The following is a 21549-nucleotide window of genomic DNA, read 5'->3' on the forward strand; positions in this document are numbered from 1 at the left end:
CGCCCCCCTCCCCCCGCCCCCCTCCCCCCCGCCCCCCTCCCCCCCCCCCGCCCCCTCCCCCCGACCCCCTCCCCCCGACCCCCTCCCCCCGACCCCTCCCCCCGCCCCCTCCCCCCCGCCCCCTCCCCCCGCCCCCTCCCCCCGCCCCCTCCCCCGCCCCCTCCCCCCGCCCCCCTCCCCCCCGCCCCCGCCCCCCCCGCCCCCTCCCCCGCCCCCTCCCCCCGCCCCCTCCCCCCGCCCCCTCCCCCCGCCCCCTCCCCCCGCCCCCTCCCCCCGCCCCCTCCCCCCGCCCCCTCCCCCCGCCCCCTCCCCCCGCCCCCTCCCCCCGCCCCCTCCCCCCGCCCCCTCCCCCCCGCCCCCTCCCCCGCCCCCTCCCCCGCCCCCTCCCCCGCCCCCTCCCCCCCGCCCCCTCCCCCGCCCCCTCCCCCCGCCCCCTCCCCCCGCCCCCTCCCCCCGCCCCCTCCCCCCGCCCCCTCCCCCCGCCCCCTCCCCCCGCCCCCTCCCCCCGCCCCCTCCCCCCGCCCCCTCCCCCGCCCCCTCCCCCCGCCCCCTCCCCCCGCCCCCTCCCCCCGCCCCCTCCCCCCGCCCCCTCCCCCCGCCCCCTCCCCCCCCGCCCCCCTCCCCCCGCCCCCTCCCCCCGCCCCCTCCCCCCGCCCCCTCCCCCCGCCCCCTCCCCCCGCCCCCTCCCCCCGCCCCCTCCCCCCGCCCCCTCCCCCCCGCCCCCTCCCCCCGCCCCCTCCCCCCGCCCCCTCCCCCGCCCCCTCCCCCCGCCCCCTCCCCCCGCCCCCTCCCCCCGCCCCCTCCCCCCGCCCCCTCCCCCCGCCCCCTCCCCCCGCCCCCTCCCCCCGCCCCCTCCCCCGCCCCCTCCCCCCGCCCCCTCCCCCCGCCCCCTCCCCCCGCCCCCTCCCCCCGCCCCCTCCCCCGCCTCCCCCCGCCCCCTCCCCCCGCCCCCCTCCCCGCCCCCCCGCCCCCCGCCCCCCGCCCCCCGCCCCCCTCCCCCCGCCCCCCGCCCCCCCCCCCCCCGCCCCCTCCCCCCTCCCCCCGCCCCCCTCCCCCCGCCCCCTCCCCCCGCCCCCTCCCCGGCTCCGGGTTCTCCCCCACCCCGCGCACCCCCCCCCCCCGGCTCCTTCCCGGCCCCGGCTCACCTTGGCTCCCCCCCCCCCCCTCCCTCCTGCCCTGCGCTGGCTCCCCCCCCCTCCAGCTCCGGGTTTCCCGCACCTCCCCCCCGGGCTCCGGGTTCTCTCCCCCCTCCCCCCCACCCCGGCTCTCTTCCCCCACCCCTCTGCCCCGGCTCTCTTCCCCCCCACCCCCCTGCCACTCCCTCCTGCCCTGCGCTGGACCCCCCCCCCCCCCCCCCCGGCTCCGGATCTCCTCCCCCCCCCCCCCCCCCCCCCCCAGCTCCGGACCCCTCCCCCCCCACCCCACCCCCGGCTCCGGGATCCCCCCCCCCCCTGCAGATCAGAAGAATAGCTTGTAGTTGTACTCGGCAGACAGACTAATTGGTACAAAATAGTTTCTCTCATCAGTGACTTGCATAGAGTAAATCATTTGAGTAAAGTTCTGTCTGATGTCTGGCTTCAAGTCACCACCATCTGCATCGCTGCATACTGCTTCACAGTGTTGGTTAATGTGTTGTACATCTTCATCTCACGGGTCATTAGGTCTTCTTGCTTCTGGGCAGACAATCCCAAGATTCTGGGGCCTGAGGTCAGGTGTAAAGGTCTGGAACCTTGAGGATTTTTCTAGGCCTTTTGGGGGGAACAGGCTCCAAGTGCCCTATAGATGTCAGGTGATCAGTCGAAGGCTCACCAAACAGCGCTAGTTGTTTTTGCAATGGTGACACTTGTCAAGGTCAAATATCTGGCCCGATTGTTGACACCTTGGTTGACATTGAATGTGGCTCATCATGGATTTACTGAGTGAATCTTAACCCAGATGACTTACCAGATAGCTTGAGTCTTCAAAGCACACAGAAGAATTGGAGAGATGCAAATATCATAGCGCATTGCATGTGGTGACCATATGTTCTCGACCAAGTCCATACTCTAACTTGGACCTTCAGTTATTTGGCGGGCTGGAGAAGCTGGGATTGGTCTCCTTTCTAGCAGAGAAAGTTAGAGAAGATTTAATATAGCTGTTCAAAAATTTTATAAGGAATTTGCTAGAGCAGATCAGAAGAATAGTCTCCACTTGTGGGAGGGTTGGTAACCAGAGGACACTGATTTAACATCATTACTTAACTCAGGAGAGATAAGAAACATTTTTTACACAGTAAGTTATGTTCTGGAATGTGCTGCCGATTCAATTGTAACTTTCAAAATAGAATTGGATGAATTGAAGGATTATTGGGAAAGAATAGAGAGCGTGAGATTAATTGGAATACTTTTTCAAAGAGCTGGCATGGACATGATGGCCCAAAGATTTTTTTGTGCTGTAGATTCTATGAAAGAATGGGAAAAGCACAATAAGGTGATGGCACGTTTGAGTGAAATTTATGTTTATTCCATCCAGTTGGATTATATTTTTCACAGAATTAGCCATGTACTTATACCATGTTCTAACTTACAGGTGTGCAAGGATGAGAGCCCAGTTAATGATGTCTCGTGGCCTGACCTCTTCATACTACTGATCGTAGGTTATTCCTGTCATTTATCTTGGGGCTTTTAATCTTCGCTTGGGTATGGGGAATGGGAGTGGGAAGAGAGAGGGAAAGGGACTGTGCGATACGATCCTGTAAACTGCAGGTAGACTCATTGGTTGAGATTGGGCAGTCCTGGGTAACCAAGGTGGAGTTTTATCTTCTGCAATCCCTAACACCCCTAAACACCCCCAACCTCAGTTTAGGGTGCAGAGGCTAACAGTTGGCTGACATCAGCTAACTCAACATTGACCAGTGAGGAAACATGGGAATGCCCTATGTATGTGCGATCGCTTTGAGGAACTCTAGCGGTGGAGCTCCTTATTACAATTCTTTTTTTGTTGTGAAAGCATGGGTGAAATCACTTTTTTTTAACCAGTATTGCCGCTACATAGAGGAAAAATATTGAATTGTTAACAAGTTAAAGGTTGAACCAGCATGGCATGATCTTGGGGAGTTCTGCTCAGGATTCTGTGACAATATTTACAAACACAATGCTTGCAGTACTACATCGAATTTACAACACAGAAACAGGCCCTCTAGTCCAATTGGTTCATGCTGGTGTCTCCCCACCAGCCTCTTCCCATCCTCCTCCATTGAATTCTAACAACTTATCCTTCTAGTCCCCTCTCCCTCTTTGTGCTTATCTAGCTTCCTCTTAAAGACATCTATGCTATTCTCACCACTCCATGGGTAAAACAGTTTCTCCCAAATTCCATCTTGGATTTATTAGTAACTAACTTGTATTTATGCCTCTGGTTCTGGTCTTGCCCAGAAATGGAAACAATGGGTGGGATTTTCTGACCTCCCTGTGGCGTCTTTCTCACAGCGGGAAACAGCATGCTGTTGGTCAGTGGTGGAATCTTCTGGTCCCACCACTGTCCATGGAATTTCCTGCTGACTCTCCCCCACGGCACTGGGAAACCTGTGGCAGAGGTACGCCATCAGTGGAACCCGAAGATCCCACTGACATGAACGGCTGGAAAGTTCCGGCCTACATCTCTGTCTGCCCTGTCAACCCCTTTCATAATGTTAAAGAGATCTATCGCAAGCAGCGTAATTAAAACAGATTGTGGTCATTCATCACCTTGTTTATGGGAGCTTGCTACATACAGATTGACTGCCACATTTCCTATATTACAGCAGCGATTCCTCCAATAGTATTTCATAGGCTGCTAAAACACTTTGGGTGGTCCTGAGGTTCTCATAGGCGCTATATAAGTGCAAATTCTTTCTTAGAATGCAGACTGCTCTGGTGCTGGTGATGTGAGGCTAGACAGGATAGTATACATGGTAGAGACACTGAGTTCAGAGTGAGCCTCTTATAGTAGTAGGTAGGCCATTTAGTTCCTTGCTCATTCAGTGAAATCATGGCTGATCTGTACTTCAACCCATTTACCTGTCTTTGATACCTTTACTCAACAAAAGTCTTATCAATCTCAATATTAAAGTATAACTGAGCTAGCACCCACAGCTTATGCAATAGAAATGTCTGATTTCATAACTAGTGGGGGTGGTGGATTGTGCAGCCTTCCCTGGTTACAGTTGTGCACTGTGCCGACATAAAGCAGTAATAATTTCCAGAGATGTTATTTAATATGCAAGACTATTCCTGGGTGTATTTGAATGCTGTGAAGTACAGCCTCTTGATTCTAAAATGAAAACTTGCATTTCTCAGCTATGGGAGAGATTGAATAAACTGGGATTGTTCTCCTTGGAAAGACGGAGGCTGAGGGGCGACCTGATCGAAATTTATAAAATTGAGAGGTATGGATAGAGTGAACAGTTGGAAGCTTTTTTCCCAGGGCAGAAATGATAATTACAAGGGGGCACAAGCTCAAGGTAAGGGGGGAAAGGTTCAGTGGAAATGTGCGGGGGAAGTTTTTTTACACAGAGGGTGGTGGGGGCCTGGAATGCACTGCCAAGTGAGGTGGTTGAGACAGTTACGTTAGCCACATTTAAGACTTATCTGGATAACATATGAACACAGTAAGAAGTTTAACAACACCAGGTTAAAGTCCAACAGGTTTATTTGGTAGCAAAAGCCACACAAGCTTTCGAGGCTCTGAGCCCCTTCTTCAGGTGAGTGGGAATTCTGTTCACAAACAGAACTTATAAGACACAGACTCAATTTACATGAATAATGGTTGGAATGCGAATACTTACAACTAATCCAGTCTTTAAGAAACAAAACAATGGGAGTGGAGAGAGCATCAAGACAGGCTAAAAAGATGTGTATTGTCTCCAGACAAGACAGCCAGTGAAACTCTGCAGGTCCACGCAACTGTGGGAGTTACAAATAGTGTGACATAAATTCTGATTCTAGGATCGCATGATAAAGACTCAGGAGGAAAAAAGCAGAAATATTTATGTGAAATAGTGTGACATAAACCCAATATCCCGGTTGAGGCCGTCCTTGTGTGTGCGGAACCTGGCTATCAGTTTCTGCTCCGCGACTCTGCGCTGTCGTGTGTCGCGAAGGCCGCCTTGGAGAACGCTTACCCGAATATCAGAGGCCGAATGCCCGTGACCGCTGAAGTGCTCCCCAACAGGAAGAGAACAGTCTTGCCTGGTGATTGTCGAGCGGTGTTCATTCATCCGTTGTCGCAGCGTCTGCATAGTTTCCCCAATGTACCATGCCTCGGGACATCCTTTCTTGCAGCGTATCAGGTAGACAACGTTGGCCGAGTTGCAAGAGTATGTACCGTGTACCTGGTGGATGGTGTTCTCACGTGAGATGATGGCATCTGTGTCGATGATCCGGCACGTCTTGCAGAGGTTGCTGTGGCAGGGTTGTGTGGTGTCTTGGTCACTGTTCTCCTGAAGGCTGGGTAGTTTGCTGCGGACAATGGTCTGTTTGAGGTTGTGCGGTTGTTTGAAGGCAAGAAGTGGGGGTGTGGGGATGGCCTTGGCGAGATGTTCGTCTTCATCAATGACATGTTGAAGGCTCCGGAGGAGATGCCGTAGCTTCTCCGCTCCGGGGAAGTACTGGACAACGAAGGGTACTCTGTCCACTGTGTCCCGTGTTTGTCTTCTGAGGAGGTCGGTGCGGTTTTTCGCTGTGGCGCGTTGGAACTGTTGATCAATGAGTCTAGCGCCATATCCTGTTCTTATGAGGGCATCTTTCAGCGTCTGGAGGTGTCTGTTGCGATCCTCCTCATCCGAGCAGATCCTGTGTATACGGAGGGCTTGTCCGTAGGGGATGGCTTCTTTAACGTGTTTAGGGTGGAAGCTGGAGAAGTGGAGCATTGTGAGGTTATCCGTGGGCTTGCGGTACAGTGAGGTGCTGAGGTGACCGTCCTTAATGGAGATGCGCGTGTCCAAGAATTTTACATCTCATCCGCTTCATCCTGGACCACAATATCTTCACCTTCAACAACCAGTTCTTCATCCAGACACACGGAACAGCCATGGGGACCAAATTTGCACCTCAATATGCCAACATCTTCATGCACAGGTTCGAACAAGACTTCTTCACCGCACGGGACCTTCAACCGGTGCTATACACTAGATACATCGATGACATTTTCTTCCTTTGGACTCATGGTGAACAATCACTGAAACAACTCTATGATGACATCAACAAGTTCCATCCCACCATCAGGCTCACCATAGACTACTCTCCGGAATCGGTTGCATTCTTGGACACGCGCATCTCCATTAAGGACGGTCACCTCAGCACCTCACTGTACCGCAAGCCCACGGATAACCTCACGATGCTCCACTTCTCCAGCTTCCACCCTAAACACGTTAAAGAAGCCATCCCCTACGGACAAGCCCTCCGTATACACAGGATCTGCTCGGATGAGGAGGATCGCAACAGACACCTCCAGACGCTGAAAGATGCCCTCATAAGAACAGGATATGGCGCTAGACTCATTGATCAACAGTTCCAACGCGCCACAGCGAAAAACCGCACCGACCTCCTCAGAAGACAAACACGGGACACAGTGGACAGAGTACCCTTCGTTGTCCAGTACTTCCCCGGAGCGGAGAAGCTACGGCATCTCCTCCGGAGCCTTCAACATGTCATTGATGAAGACGAACATCTCGCCAAGGCCATCCCCACACCCCCACTTCTTGCCTTCAAACAACCGCACAACCTCAAACAGACCATTGTCCGCAGCAAACTACCCAGCCTTCAGGAGAACAGTGACCAAGACACCACACAACCCTGCCACAGCAACCTCTGCAAGACGTGCCGGATCATCGACACAGATGCCATCATCTCACGTGAGAACACCATCCACCAGGTACACGGTACATACTCTTGCAACTCGGCCAACGTTGTCTACCTGATACGCTGCAAGAAAGGATGTCCCGAGGCATGGTACATTGGGGAAACTATGCAGACGCTGCGACAACGGATGAATGAACACCGCTCGACAATCACCAGGCAAGACTGTTCTCTTCCTGTTGGGGAGCACTTCAGCGGTCACGGGCATTCGGCCTCTGATATTCGGGTAAGCGTTCTCCAAGGCGGCCTTCGTGACACACGACAGCGCAGAGTCGCGGAGCAGAAACTGATAGCCAGGTTCCGCACACACAAGGACGGCCTCAACCGGGATATTGGGTTTATGTCACACTATTTCACATAAATATTTCTGCTTTTTTCCTCCTGAGTCTTTATCATGCGATCCTAGAATCAGAATTTATGTCACACTATTTGTAACTCCCACAGTTGCGTGGACCTGCAGAGTTTCACTGGCTGTCTTGTCTGGAGACAATACACATCTTTTTAGCCTGTCTTGATGCTCTCTCCACTCCCATTGTTTTGTTTCTTAAAGACTGGATTAGTTGTAAGTATTCGCATTCCAACCATTATTCATGTAAATTGAGTCTGTGTCTTATAAGTTCTGTTTGTGAACAGAATTCCCACTCACCTGAAGAAGGGGCTCAGAGCCTCGAAAGCTTGTGTGGCTTTTGCTACCAAATAAACCTGTTGGACTTTAACCTGGTGTTGTTAAACTTCTTACTGTGTTTACCCCAGTCCAACGCCGGCATCTCCACATCATAACATATGAACAGACAGGGAATAGAGGGATGCAGGTGGTTGGTCTCGATAGGGCGGCACGGTAGCACAGTGGTTAGCACTGCTGCTTCACAGCTCCAGGGTCCTGGGTTCGATTCCCGGCTCGGGTCACTGTCTGTGTGGAGTTTGCACATTCTCCTCGTGTCTGCGTGGGTTTCCTCCGGGTGCTCCGGTTTCCTCCCACAGTCCAAAGATGTGCGGGTTAGGTTGATTGGCCAGGTTAAAAAAAAATTGCCCCTTAGAGTCCTGGGATGCGTAGGTTGGAGGGATTAGCGGGTAAATATGTGGGGGTAGGGCCTGGGTGGGATTGTGGTCGGTGCAGACTCGATGGGCCGAATGGCCTCCTTCTGCACTGTAGGGTTTCTATGATTCTATTCTATGATAGGACAACGTGATCGATGCAGGCTTGGAGGGCCAACGGGCCTGTTCCTGTGCTGTACTGTTCTTTGTTCATAGAAGAATCATAGAAACGTTACAGTGCAGAAGGAGGCCATTCGGCCCATTGAGTCTGAACTGACAACAATCCCACCTAGGCCCAATCCCCGTAATCCCACATATTTATCCCTCCAGACTACACATCTTGGAACACTAGGGGGCAATTTAGCATAGCCAATGCGCCTAACTCGCACATCTTTGGACTATGGGGGGAAACCAGAGCACCCGGAGGAAACCCACGCAGACACGGGGAGAATGTGCAAACTCCTCACAGGCAGTGACCCAAGCCGGGAATCAAACCCAGGTCCCTGGAGCTGTGAAGCAGCAGTGCTAACCACTGTGCCTCCCAGAAGTACTTTTCTTCTACAGCACCTTTCACAGCCTCGGGATGTCCTAAAGCGTTTACAGGCTGGAAGTATTATTGGAGTGTGGTTACTGTTGTAATGTAGGAAACCCAGTGTTGATTTTTGTCCAACGAGATCCCACAAACAGCAATGAGTTAATTAGTGTTGTTGATGAAAATATTGACAACGGGAGTGCTATTCCTCACATTGTGCCTCAAGATCTTTTCGGCCCTCCTGAGAATGTAGATCAGGCTTCATTTAATTGTCACATGAAAGAAAATCTCTGACATTGCAGCACTGCCTCAGAGATGAATTAATTGCCAGCCCAGTTCACGTGCCCAGATCCCTGGATTGGGGCTTGAACCCCTAACTTCTGATGCCTCGGCCGGAGTGCAAGTCTCTGAACCATGCCCGATGCTGCTGATCAAATAATTTCATCTTTTAAGCATTCGGTCCATGCTTTGTATTTTTAACACTGCTTAATTCAATTTTTTGTTTACAAGAGGAGAGTTTGGAATGGTGTCGGGGGAGCATTACTGTAACCAGCCCAGTTAATGCTGACCTTTTGAGAGAATTTAGAGGGTGCTTTAGTCTGTATCAAACACATCCAGAACCTTCTGGTGGTGCAGTGGTTAGCACTGCTGCCTCACAGCGCCAGGGACTTGGGTTCGATCCTGGCTTGGGTCACTGTCTGCATGTTCTCCCCGTGTCTATGTGGGTTTCCTCCGGATGCACCGGTTTCCTCCCACAGTCCGAAAGGTGTGCTGGTAAGATGCATAGTTTTAAGTTTGTTGATTATTGTCACAAGTAGACTTACATTAACACTGCAATGAAGTTACTGTGAAAATCCCCTAGTCGGCACACTCCGGCGCCTGTTCAGGTACACTGAGGGAGAATTTAACAAGGCCAATGCACCTAACCAGCACATATTTTGGGATTGTGGGAGGAAACAGGAGCACCCGGAGGAAACCCACGCAGATACGGAGAATGTGCAGAGTCTGCACACAGTGACCCAAGCTGGGATTTGAACCCAGGTCCCTGCCACTGTGAGGCAGCAGTGCAACCACCGTGCCACCCCAACTGGCCATGCTAAATTCTCCCCCAGTGTACCGAACAGCATCGGAGTGTGGCGACTTGGGGATTTTCACAGTAATTTTATTGTTACTGTACGCCTACTTGTGACACTGCTAAATAAACTTCAAAACAGTCCAAGGGAAAGTTTTTAATGGGGACAGTGTAGAGTGAGCTTTATTCTGTATCTAGTCCCTTGCCCTGCCTATCCTGGGTGTGTTTGATGTGACAGTGTAGTGGGAGCTTTATTCTGTAATTAATCCATGCTCTGTATTTAACTGGGGGATAACTTAAAAATTATAATAATGCTTCAGAGGTTGAGAGTTACAGGCTGGAATCTAATTGGAGAATGGGGTGAGGGGGGGAGCATTTGGAGAGGTTTGCAAGATGTAAACCATTTGAGTAATTTAAAACGGATATGAAGTCTTGACTAAATCAGAGCCTTAATCAGTTCTTGGATTGCAAATTTTTAAAGTAAATCATATCAGGATTTAACTGGACACTAATTTTTCAACCCTGCTTTTAGGCTGAGGACACAGAGGCTGATTCAGTGTTTAATTGATTAAGTGTGTTAAAAGTTTGATTCTAATAATTTGGAGTAATTTTGCAGACAAACAAGAATTTGAATTGTTACAGTTTGCAAAAAACATTGGAAACAGCACAGCAAAGTAGAGATTTGGTTCTAAAAATGAATGTGAAGGATCTGATCATTTGAATGAAGTGATTTGATTGAGTAGACTTGAGAAATTGTCTGCAGTTTGAATTTCTGTTGCTATTAAAGACAATGCACCTGGAGCATCAAGCATAGTGAGTAGAACTACAATTAGATAAATGTTCTGCCTGATGAGCTACCAAGTTGGGAGCGTTGTGAGGTGGGGAAACTTTATTTCAACAAAGAGCATGATAGTTCTCCCAGTTTCCTGATCAATATTTATCCTTAAACAGATTATCTCATTGTTATTTGTGGAGCTTTCTCTTTGTAAATGAGCTGCTTTGCTTCCTATGTTATAGCAGTGAATATTCTTGAAAAGTACTCTATTGTGAAATGCTTTGTGACATCCTGAGGTCATGAAGGGTGCTATATAAATGCAAGTCTGTCTCTTTCTTCGGATGTGCCAGACAGGTTTGATTTTCTGGGCAGGACTCAGCACCAGCATCTGAATAAAGGCACCAGGAGGCGAGAACACAATCACTTGGGCTTTTTATCAAGCAATAGCACTTAAATGTTTTATTATATTGTAATAAATATAATGAAAATGCTATCTGCGTAACCTGGTTGCACAAAGCCTAAATCTGCCTCTTTTTACAGTTAACCTTTATGAAATTTATAGTTTTGATTTCTTGTGAAACTTAGTAAGAGGAGAGTGAAAATCACAATTGGAGTGTCTCCCTCGTCTTCCAATAGCTTTGGGGGGTGAGCCGAGAGTTCAGTTGGTCAATGCATGCCTGCTGTATTAGGCTTAAAGTCAGGCTGGCTTCTCCCATCTAACTGGTCTTGCCTGGGGCAGCTATACAGGAGCCTACATTAGGCTGATAGAATTAGCTGAAGTCTGGGAGAGGGTGTGGTGAATGATTTTTGTGTGGTGCATAAATGTCAGCATGGAACATTTTGGCTAAATGACCCGATTCTGTGCTGTAACTTCTGTGTAATTGGATAGTTCTCCCCACCAAACACACATCTGCACCATCACTGACTGCCCATTTCCACCTCTAACGTCGCTCCCTCTTCCCTTGCGTCGGCTCATCTGCTAAAACCCTCATCTGTGTCTCTGTTAACTATAGGCTTGACTGTTCTAACATGCTCCTTGCTGGTCTCCCAGCTTCCATTCCTTGTAAAGGTAAGCTCATCCAAAACTCTGTGCACCTCCAATTTTAATCGCTCCGTTATTGACAGCTGTGCCTTCAGTTGCCTAGGCGCTAAACTCCTGAAATTCCCTCCCTAAATTTCTCTCTCCCGCTACCTCTCTTTCATCCTTTAAGGTGCTCCTTAAAACCTATCTCTTAGACTAGGTTTTTGGTTATCCTAAAATTTCTTTACATGGCTTGGTGCCAAATTTTGTTTGGTAACATCCCTGTGAAGTGCCTTAGGACATGCATTAATACAGCACTTAAAGAAAAATTTTTTTTGTTATACTTTAGTCTCTACGTGAGGCTCAGACACGAAAATTGGTTTCTTGAACAAGACACCACAGGATTCTGGCCATTTCAGAGACGATAGGAACATGTAAGAATGCTTTGGATATGTAGTTGAAGGACAGAGGCGCTGAAAGGTTCCACCAATAATGCACCCCCACTGCGAGTTTCCAGGTGATCAACGGGAAACTCCATCAGCTAAAAAGTCAATATCTTTTCCCAAAGGTAGGGGAGTCTAAAACTAAAGGGCATAGGTTTAAGGTGAGAGGGGAGAGATACAAAAGTGTCCAGAGGGGCAATGTTTTCTCACAGAGGGTGGTGAGTGTCTGGAACAAGCTGCCAGAGGTAGCAGTCGAGGCGGGTACAATTTTGTCTTTTAAAAAGCGTTTGGACAGTTACATGGGTAAGATGGGTATAGAGGGATATTGGCCAAATGTGGGCAATTGGGATTAGTTTGGGGTTTAAAAAAAAGGGTGGCATGGACAAGTTGGGCCAAAGGGCCTGTTTCCATGCTGTAAACCTCTGTGACTCTATGACTTGTCAACGGGGCGACCATGAGATCCTGCTGTCAGTGAGCGGCGTGCTGCCTCTTGGCGCCACCAAACATGCCGCAGAAAGGCAGAAAATTCCCGCCCAGGGTTATGGAGATTATGGGGCAGAACAGGCTTAGGACAACTGGTTGTGTGGAGGATAAACACAGATTCGATGGGCTGACTGGCCTGCTTCTGTGTAGTAATTTCTAAGTTTCCCCAGCAGAGCAGAGACGATAAAGAATTGGCTTTGTGGAGGGGGTGTGGAGAAAATACTGTGGGCAGGCGAAGGTGAGATGCAAGAAAATCCGTTTGAGGTTGGTCACTTTCAGTAAATACAGCTTGCTATAACACAGTGTAGAAATCCTGATTACACCGAAGATTAGATAGGGACCAGGATCATGCTGCTCGAAATCTGGTGAAAAGCTGCCAGTGAACATCTTGATGTGGAGATGCCGGCGTTGGACTGGGGTAAGCACAGTAAGAAGTCTCACAACACCAGGTTAAAGTCCAACAGGTTTATTTGGCAGCACTAGCTTTCGGAGCCTCAAGCTCCTTCTTCAGGTGAGTGAGGACTTGTGTTCACAAACAGAGCATATAAAGACACACTCAATTTACAAGATAATGGTTGGAATGAGAGTCTTTACAGGTAATCAAGTCATAAATTGGAAGGAGGCATTCTTGGGGAAAAGTACCGAAGGAAAGTGGAGGATTTTCAAGGAATGTTTGTCTGGAGCTCTGCATGACAACGTTCCGATGAGACAGGGGGGTGTTGGTAGGGTACGGGAACCGTGGTGCACGAAGGTTGTGATGAACCTGGTGAATAAGAAAAGAGAGGCGTACAGAAGGTTCAGAGAGCTAGGAGGTGTTAAGGATTTAGAGGAGTATACGGGATGTAGGAAGGAGCTTAAGAAGGAAATTAGGAGAGCGAGAAGGGGTCATGAGAAGGCCTTGGCGGGTAAGATTAAGGAGAACCCCAAGGCTTTCTACAAATATGTCAAGAGTAAAAGGATGAGATGTGAAGGCATAGGACCCTTAAAAGGTGAAGGGAGAAAAGTTTGTGCGGAACCGTTAGAAATGGCGGAGCTGCTTAATGAATACTTTACCTCGGTATTCACGGTGGAAAGGGATCTGGGTGGTTGTACTGCTGGTTTGCGGTGGACAGAAAGGATCGAGCATGTGGACATAAAGAAAGAGGATGTGTTGGAACTATTGAATGGCATCAAGGTTGGTAAGTCGCCGGGACCGGATGGGATGTACCCCAGGTTACTGTGGGAGGCGAGGGAGGAGATTGCGGAGCCTTTGGCGATGATCTTTGCATCGTCGATGGAGACGGGAGAGGTTCCGGAGGATTGGAGGATTGCAGATGTGGTCCCTATATTCAAGAAAGGGAACAGGGACAGCCCGGGAAATTACCGACCGGTGAGTCTAACCTCAGTGGTTGGTAAGTTGATGGAGAGGATCCTGAGAGACAGGATTTATGATCATCTAGAGAAGTTTAGTATGATCAAAAGTAGTCAGCACGGCTTTGTCAAGGGCAGGTCGTGCCTTACGAGCCTGGTTGAGTTCTTTGAAAATGTGACCAAACACATTGACGAAGGAAGAGCGGTGGATGTGGTCTATATGGACTTCAGCAAGGCGTTCGATAAGGTCCCCCATGCGAGACTTCTTGAGAAAGTGAGAGGGCATGGGATCCAAGGGGCTGTTGCCTTGTGGATCCAGAACTGGCTTGCCTGCAGAAGGCAGAGAGTGGCTGTGGAGGGGTCTTTCTCTGCATGGCGGTCAGTGACCAGTGGAGTGCCCCAGGGATCTGTTCTGGGACCCTTGCTGTTTGTCATTTTCATAAATGACCTGGATGAGGAAGTGGAGGGATGGGTTGGTAAGTTTGCTGACGACACCAAGGTAGGTGGTGTTGTGGATAGTTTGGAGGGATGTCAGAAGTTGCAGCGAGACATAGATAGAATGCAAGACTGGGCGGAGAAGTGGCAGATGGACTTCAACCCGGATAAGTGTGTGGTGATCCATTTTGGCAGATCCAATGGGATGAAGCAGCAGTATAATATGAAGGGTACCATTCTTAGCAGTGTAGAGGATCAGAAGGACCTTGGGGTCCGGGTCCATAGGACTCTTAAATCGGCCTCGCAGGTGGAGGATGCGGTCAAGAAGGCGTACGGCGTACTGGCCTTCATTAATCGAGGGATTGAGTTTAGGAGTCGGAAGATAATGCTGCAGCTTTATAGGACCCTGGTTAGACCCCACTTGGAGTACTGCGCGCAGTTCTGGTCACCTCATTACAGGAAAGATGTTGAAGCCATTGAAAGGGTGCAGAGGAGATTTACAAGGATGTTGCCTGGATTGGGGGGCATGCCTTATGAGGATAGGTTGAGGGAGCTTGGTCTCTTCTCCCTGGAGAGACGAAGGATGAGAGGTGACCTGATAGAGGTTTACAAGATGTTGAGAGGTCTGGATAGGGTAGACTCTCAGAGGCTATTTCCAAGGGCTGAAATGGTTGCTACGAGAGGACACAGGTTTAAGGTGCTGGGGGGTAGGTACAGAGGAGATGTCAGGGGTAAGTTTTTCACTCAGAGGGTGGTGGGTGAGTGGAATCGGCTGACGTCGGTGGTGGTGGAGGCAAACTCGTTGGGGTCTTTTAAGAGACTTCTGGATGAGTACATGGGATTTAATGGGATTGAGGGCTATAGATAGGCCTAGAGGTGGGGATGTGATCGGCGCAACCTGTGGGCCGAAGGGCCTGTTTGTGCTGTGGCTTTCTATGTTCTATGTTCTATAAAGGTACAGAGAATGTGAGTGGAGAGAGGGTTAAGCGCAGGTTAAAGAGATGTGTATTGTCTCCAGCCAGGACAGTTAGTGAGATTTTGCAAGCCCAGGCAAGTCGTGGGGGTTACAGATAGTGTGACATGAACCCAAGATCCCGGTTGAGGCCGTCCCCATGTGTGCGTAACTTGGCTATCAGTTTCTGCTGAGCGATTCTGCGTTGTTGTGTGTCGTGAAGGCCGCCTTGGAGAATGCTTACCCTAAGATCAGAGGCTGAATGCCCGTGACTGCTGAAGTGCTCCCGACTGGAAGGGAACTCTCTTGCCTGGTGATTGTTGAGCGTTGTAAGCGTTCTCCAAGGCAGCCTTCATGACACATGACAATGCAGAATCGCTGAGCAGAAACTGATGGCCAAGTTCTGCACACATGAGGACGGCCTCAACCGGGATCTTGGGTTCATGTCACACTATCTGTAACTCCCACGACTTGCCTGGGCTTGCAAAATCTCACTAACTGTCCTGGCTGGAGACAATACACATCTCTTTAACCTGAGCTTAACCCTCTCTCCACTCACATTCTCTGTACCTTTATGACTTGATTACCTGTAAAGACTCTCATTCCAACCATTATCTTGTAAATTGAGTGTGTCTTTATATGCTCTGTTTGTGAACACAAGTCCTCACTCACCTGAAGAAGGAGCTTGAGGCTCCAAAAGCTTGTGCTGCCAAATAAACCTGTTTGACTTTAACCTGGTGTTGTGAGACTTCTTACAGTGAACATTTTTGTCAGGCCTTATTCAGCATGAATTCTACTTGCATGTAGTGGACTAAATTTCAAGGGACCAAGAAAAAATAGACTTGCGTTTACACAGGGTCTTTCATGGCCAATACAGAGGCCATTTAATCAATAGAATTGTTGTGGGTCTGGAGTCACATTATAGTAAGAAGTCTCACAACACCAGGTTAAAGTCGAACAGGTTTATTTGGTAGCAAAATCCACTAGCTTTCGGAGCGCTGCTCCTTCGTCAGGTAAGTGGGAGTTCTGTTCACAAACAGGGCATATAAAGACACAAACTCAATTTACAAAATAATGGTTGGAATGCTAGTCTTTATAGGTAATCAAGTCTTAAATGTACAGACAATGTGAGTGGAGAGAGCGTTAAGCACAGGTTAAAGAGATGTGTATTGTCTCCAGACAGTACAGTTAGTGAGATTTTGCACATCCAGGCAAGCTGTGGGGGTTACAGATAGTGTGACATGAACCCAAGATCCCGGTTGTGGCCGTCCTCGTGTGCGGGACCTGGCTATCAGTCTCTGCTCAGCGACTCTACGCTGTCGTGTGTCGTGAAGGCTGCCTTGGAGAACACTTACTCGAAGATTAGAGGCCGAATGCCTGTGACCGCTGAAGTGTTCCCCAACAGGAAGAGAACACTCTTGCCTGGTGATTGTCGAACGGTGTTCATTCATCCGTTGTCGTAGCGTCTGCATGGTTTCCCCAATGTACCATGCCTCGGGACATCCTTTCCTGCAGCGTATCAGTTGGAAAACGTTGGCCGAGTTGCAAGAGTATGTACCGTGTACCTGGTGGATGGTGTTCTCACATGAGATGATGGCATCCGTGTCGATGATCCGGCAGGTCTTGCAGAGGTTGCTGTGGCAGGATTGTGTGGTGTCATTCTCACTGTTCTCCTGAAGGCTGGGTAGTTTGCTGCGGACCATGGTCTGTTTGAGGTTGTGCAGTTGTTTGAAGGCAAGAAGTGGGGGTGTGGGGATGGCCATGGTGAGATGTTCGTCTTCATCAATGACATGTTGAAGGCTCCAGAGAAGATGTCGTAGCTTCTCCACTCCGGGGAAGTACTGGACGATAAAGGGTACTTTGTCTGCCGTGTCCCGTGTTTGTCTTCTGAGGAGGTCGGTGCGGTTTTTCGCTGTGGTGCGTCGGAACTGTCAATCGATGAGTCGAGCGCCATATCTTGTTCTTATGAGGGCATCTTTCAGCGTCTGTTGCGATCCTCCTCATCTGAGCAGATCCTGTGTATACGGAGGGCTTGTCCGTAGGGGATGGCTTCTTTAACGTGTTTGGGGTGGAAGCTGGAGAAATGGAGCATCGTGAGGTTATCCGTGGGTTTGCGGCACAGTGAAGTGCTGAGGTGACCGTCTTTGATGGAGATGCGTGTGTCCAAGAATGCAACCGATTCCGGAGAGTAGTCCATGGTGAGTCTGATGGTGGGATGGAACTTGTTGATGTCATCATATGGTTGTTTCAGTGATTGTTCACCATGAATCCAAAGGAAGAAAATGTCATCGATGTATCTAGTGTATAGCATCGGTTGAAGGTCCTGTGTGGTGAAGAGGTCTTGTTCGAACTTCTTACTGTGAGTAAGAAGTGAGACGACTTACTGTGTTTACCCCAGTCCAACGCCGGCATCGCCACATTATAGGCCAGACCGGATAAGGACAGCAGATTTCCTTCCTTAAGGGACACTAGCTCATCCAATGCCCTGTGCTCCAACTTGGACCAAATCCTGTTCACCCATCACCCCTGTACTTGATGACCTTATTGATTCCTGCCTATAACAGTTCCAATTTAAAATCTTCATCTTTGTTTTCAAATTCCTCCATGCTTTCACCCTTTGCTATGTCTCTAATCTGCTCCAGTTCCACTGAAATCCATGCACTCCTTTAACTCGGGCCACTTGAGCATCCTAGATTTTAATTCTTCAGCTGTTGGAGACTATACCCTTAGATGCACAAGGCCCTAAGCTCTGGAATTCCCTTTTGAAAGTTTGCTGCTTCATTTTCCTCCTTTAAGAGCCTCCTTAAAGCCTATGTCTTTGACCAAATTATTTGCCCTCATATCCACTTATATGGCTTGGTGTCAAATTTTGTTTGATAACATTCCTTTGAAATGACATAATGTTTTACTATTTGAAATGTGCTCCATGTATGCAGATTGTTGCAACATAGAAGGAAACCATTCGGCCCGTTGTGTCTGTGCTTGCTCTTAAAAATAGTTATCCAATTAGTCCTGGTCCCCTACTCTTAAGTGCTGCAAGTTTTTTCTTTTCAATTTTGCATCTAATTCCCATTTGTAAGTTATTGAATCTGTTTTCACCACCCTTTTTCTCGCAGTGCATTCCAGATCATCATAACTTTTGAATAAAGAAAAATTCTTGAGCCGCCTTTAGTTCTTTGGCAATTATCTCAAATCTGTGTTCTCTGGTTATCGACCCTTCTGCAACTGGGAACAGTTTCTTCTTAGTTGCTGTAACAAACCTTTCATCATTTTGAACACCTTTATTAAACCTCACTTGATCTACTCTGCTATAAGGAGAACAGTCTGAGTTTCTCTGGTCTCACCACCTAATCTTCACTGGTGCATTCTAGTAAGTCTCCTCTGCACCCATGTCAACACTTAGACATCCTTCCCAAAATATGGTATCCAGAACTGGGCAGAGTATTCCAGCTAAGGACATACCAGTAAAGGTCAGCATTTTAATACTGAAGGACTCTGCACCGTCTGAGGGGTTTGTCTTTATTTATGTAAGACAGTAAACTCTGGTGTGCCTTTTCAAGAGAACGTGAAAGACCCCACGACATTATTCAAAGAAGAGCAGGGGAGTTCTCCCCGGTGTGCTGGCAAACAGTAAAAACAGATGTACTGGTTATTTATTTGGGATGTTTGCCAATGCAAAATGCATCATAGCAGCCTTTGCGTTTAAATTCATGGTGCAAAGTGAGAAGCTAGAAGGTTCTGTATTTCTTTTGTTTCCTGCTCCAAGTCCTGTATATATGAATATTTTGTTACCTTCCAGAATACTTGGAAGATTCTCCTTTGCTGTGTCTCAGGACACAGCACACCTGCTATTTTCATCGCTGTCCCATTGGTGGTGGTGTCTTTAGCTACCTAAGTACTGTTCCAGGCTCTAGAATAGCTGCTTAAAGCCTCCTTTAAGATGTTCCTTAAAATCTGATCAGGTTGCTGGTCACTGGGATCTCCTTGCATGACTTGGTGTCAAAAATGCCCCCTACCCAACTCGACTCCTTTCTGTTTTATCTTAGGATGGCATGGACTCATTCACAAGCTGTTCCTCCTACAGGGGCCAGGATCTGCATCTGGGCCCTACCTGTCCCTGAAAGGCAAAGACCGGAGTTAAGTGAACATCCGGAGGAACTGGATTTTCAGAAGGCTATAGGCATCTTTACTTTTCCACTTGTGGAAAAATAGTGGACCTCATTGTTGTAGGTATCTGAAATGACCAGCTGGCCAGTGAGCCTGTCTCACCCTGACATGATTTAATCTAAGCACGCCATCTTAAAATCATAAGAATTAGGAGCAGAAGTCAGCCATTCGGCCCATCGAGTCTGCTCCGCAATTCAATGAGATCATGACTGATCTGATATGATCCTCAACTCCACTTTCTTGCCTTATCCCCATAACTCTTGATTCCCTTACTAATTAAAAATCTGTATATCTTGTTATGGTTCAGGTTAGAAACTCCAACTATGGAGCCCACCTGGATCATAAGTTTTGCATCTTGAATTTGGCTAGGATAAGCATGAGATGTTTCACTTCAGGTATGATTCAAGTGACCCACTAGGGAGCTTTTATCAAACAAAGTTTATTTAAGAATGTAGTTAATATGTGTAGTAAGGAAATTAGCAATTACAAACAAGAAACAAGCATGATAATATAAAGCACTTAACAAAGATATCTACAATATTCCAATTAACCCAATCCCATAGACAAAAAGATCCTTTTCACAGGTTTAACACAGCACAGATTAATGCTCATGTGATACTGGAAATTGAATAATTTGGTTGGTGAATTGAAAACTCTCAGTCTCGATTCACTCAGAACAGGTTGAAGTCAGAACAGCTTCCCAGAACATCAGGGACTTTAGGCAAACTACTAATAGCAGATTCTTTCCTTCAGGAAGGCAGAACCTTGCTTTAAGATCACCAACAGAATTTCCAAATAGAACGGGGAGAGAGAAACTTTTGTTCAGCTTGCTATATCTGTTAAAACCCAACTGCAACTCAGAAAATGAAATCTTAAACTCACTGGGGAAAAAAATCTGTCTGAAAACACATGACCGTTCTCCTAACAATGCAGGATTGTAAAACTAATCCCAGGGTAAACATAACCCCATTTAAACCACTTGCGTAGCAATAAAAGGACTCATCGTAGTCAGCCTGGCAACATAATGACATCAGCTAAGGCTGTGAGCTGAGAAACACTGACTGTGAGAGCTGTAGGGATCATGATTTAAAATAAAAATCTCTTAAAGGTACACTAATGTCACAATCTCAGCCTTGAACATAGTTCATGACCCAGCCCTCTGCGGTAAAGAATTCCACAGATTCACTACCCTCAGAGAAGAAATTCCTCCTCAACTCTGTCTTAAATGGATGAACACAGTAAGAGTTTTAACAACACCAGGTTAAAGTCCAACAGGTTTATTTGGTAGCAAATGCCATTAGCTTTTGGAGCGCTTGCTCCTTCGTCAGATGGAGTGGAGTGGATTTCCACTCGGGACATCCTTTCCTGCAGCATATCAGGTAGACAATGTTGGCCGAGTTGCAAGAGTTGCAGGAAAGGATGTCCCGAGGCATGGTACATTGGGGAAACCATGCAGACGCTACGACAACGGATGAATGAACACCGCTCGACAATCACCAGGCAAGGCTGTTCTCTTCCTGTGGGGGAGCACTTCAGCAGTCACGGGCATTCAGCCTTGGATCTTCAGGTAAGCGTTCTCCAAGGCGGCCTTCACGACACACGACAGCGCAGAGTCGCTGAGCAGAAACTGATATCCAAGTTCCGCACACATGAGGACGGCCTCGACCGGGATGTTGGATTTATGTCACATTATCAGTAACCCTCACAGCTTGCCCCCTGGACTTGCAGAATCTCACTAGCTGTTCTGTCTGGAGACAATACACATCTCTTTAACCTGTGTTTAATGCTCCCTCCACCCACATTGTCTGTACCTTTAAGACCTGGCTGGCTATAGGGATTCGCATTCTAATCAGTATTCTGTAACTTGATTTTGTGTCTCTGTGCACTGTTTGAGAGCACATTTCCACTCCATCTGACGAAGGAGTAGTGCTCCGAAAGCTTATGGCATTTGCTACCAAATAAACTTGTTGGACTTTAACCTGGTGTTGTGAGACTTCTTACTGTGTTCACCCCAGTCCAACGCCGGCATCTCCACATCATGTATGGGAATGCACAGAAGCCTTACTCCTTGTTATGATATCATTTAGCATTGCAAATTGCTATACAAAGCTTTCAGCTGTCACAATATATTTGCTGACTTCAACACTAGGTGGATCTGTGGAGCACAGAATCTAGTTTATTCATCAACTGACCATGGTTTACGGCATGGGAAATTTACAAATAATTAATATATTTATTTTGTGTATATTTGTCTGATAATTATTAGCTAACGATTTGTTCAATTCTATCGTTGCAGAGACTAAGCTGGCAATCTGCAAATTGGATCATGAAAATACAAAAGAAGGAAAAGCTGGTGAGTGCACCAACCTGATTTCCTTGTGTCTGGAGTTAGCAGTATGTTTCTGCTAA

The 21549-nt window shown here is 48.6% G+C and overlaps 1 protein-coding gene across 3 annotated transcripts in view; it reads left to right on the forward strand.

Moving 5' to 3' along the window:
- chd6 (chromodomain helicase DNA binding protein 6) overlaps positions 1-21549 on the forward strand; it is a 204392-nt gene that overhangs the window by 3024 nt on the left and 179819 nt on the right. The window contains exons 2-4 of one of the 3 annotated variants that reach the window (XM_078236970.1): positions 2569-2631; positions 19020-19199; positions 21437-21493. In XM_078236970.1, coding sequence (XP_078093096.1) covers positions 21467-21493 — 27 coding nt within the window. In that variant the 5' untranslated portion in view covers positions 2569-2631; positions 19020-19199; positions 21437-21466. The remainder of the gene's footprint in view (positions 1-2568; positions 2632-19019; positions 19200-21436; positions 21494-21549) is intronic. The other 2 variants (XM_078236969.1, XM_078236971.1) reach the window with 2 other exon arrangements.

The sequence above is a fragment of the Mustelus asterias genome, chromosome 20, assembly GCF_964213995.1.
Source record: "Mustelus asterias chromosome 20, sMusAst1.hap1.1, whole genome shotgun sequence".
NCBI lineage: Eukaryota > Metazoa > Chordata > Chondrichthyes > Carcharhiniformes > Triakidae > Mustelus > Mustelus asterias.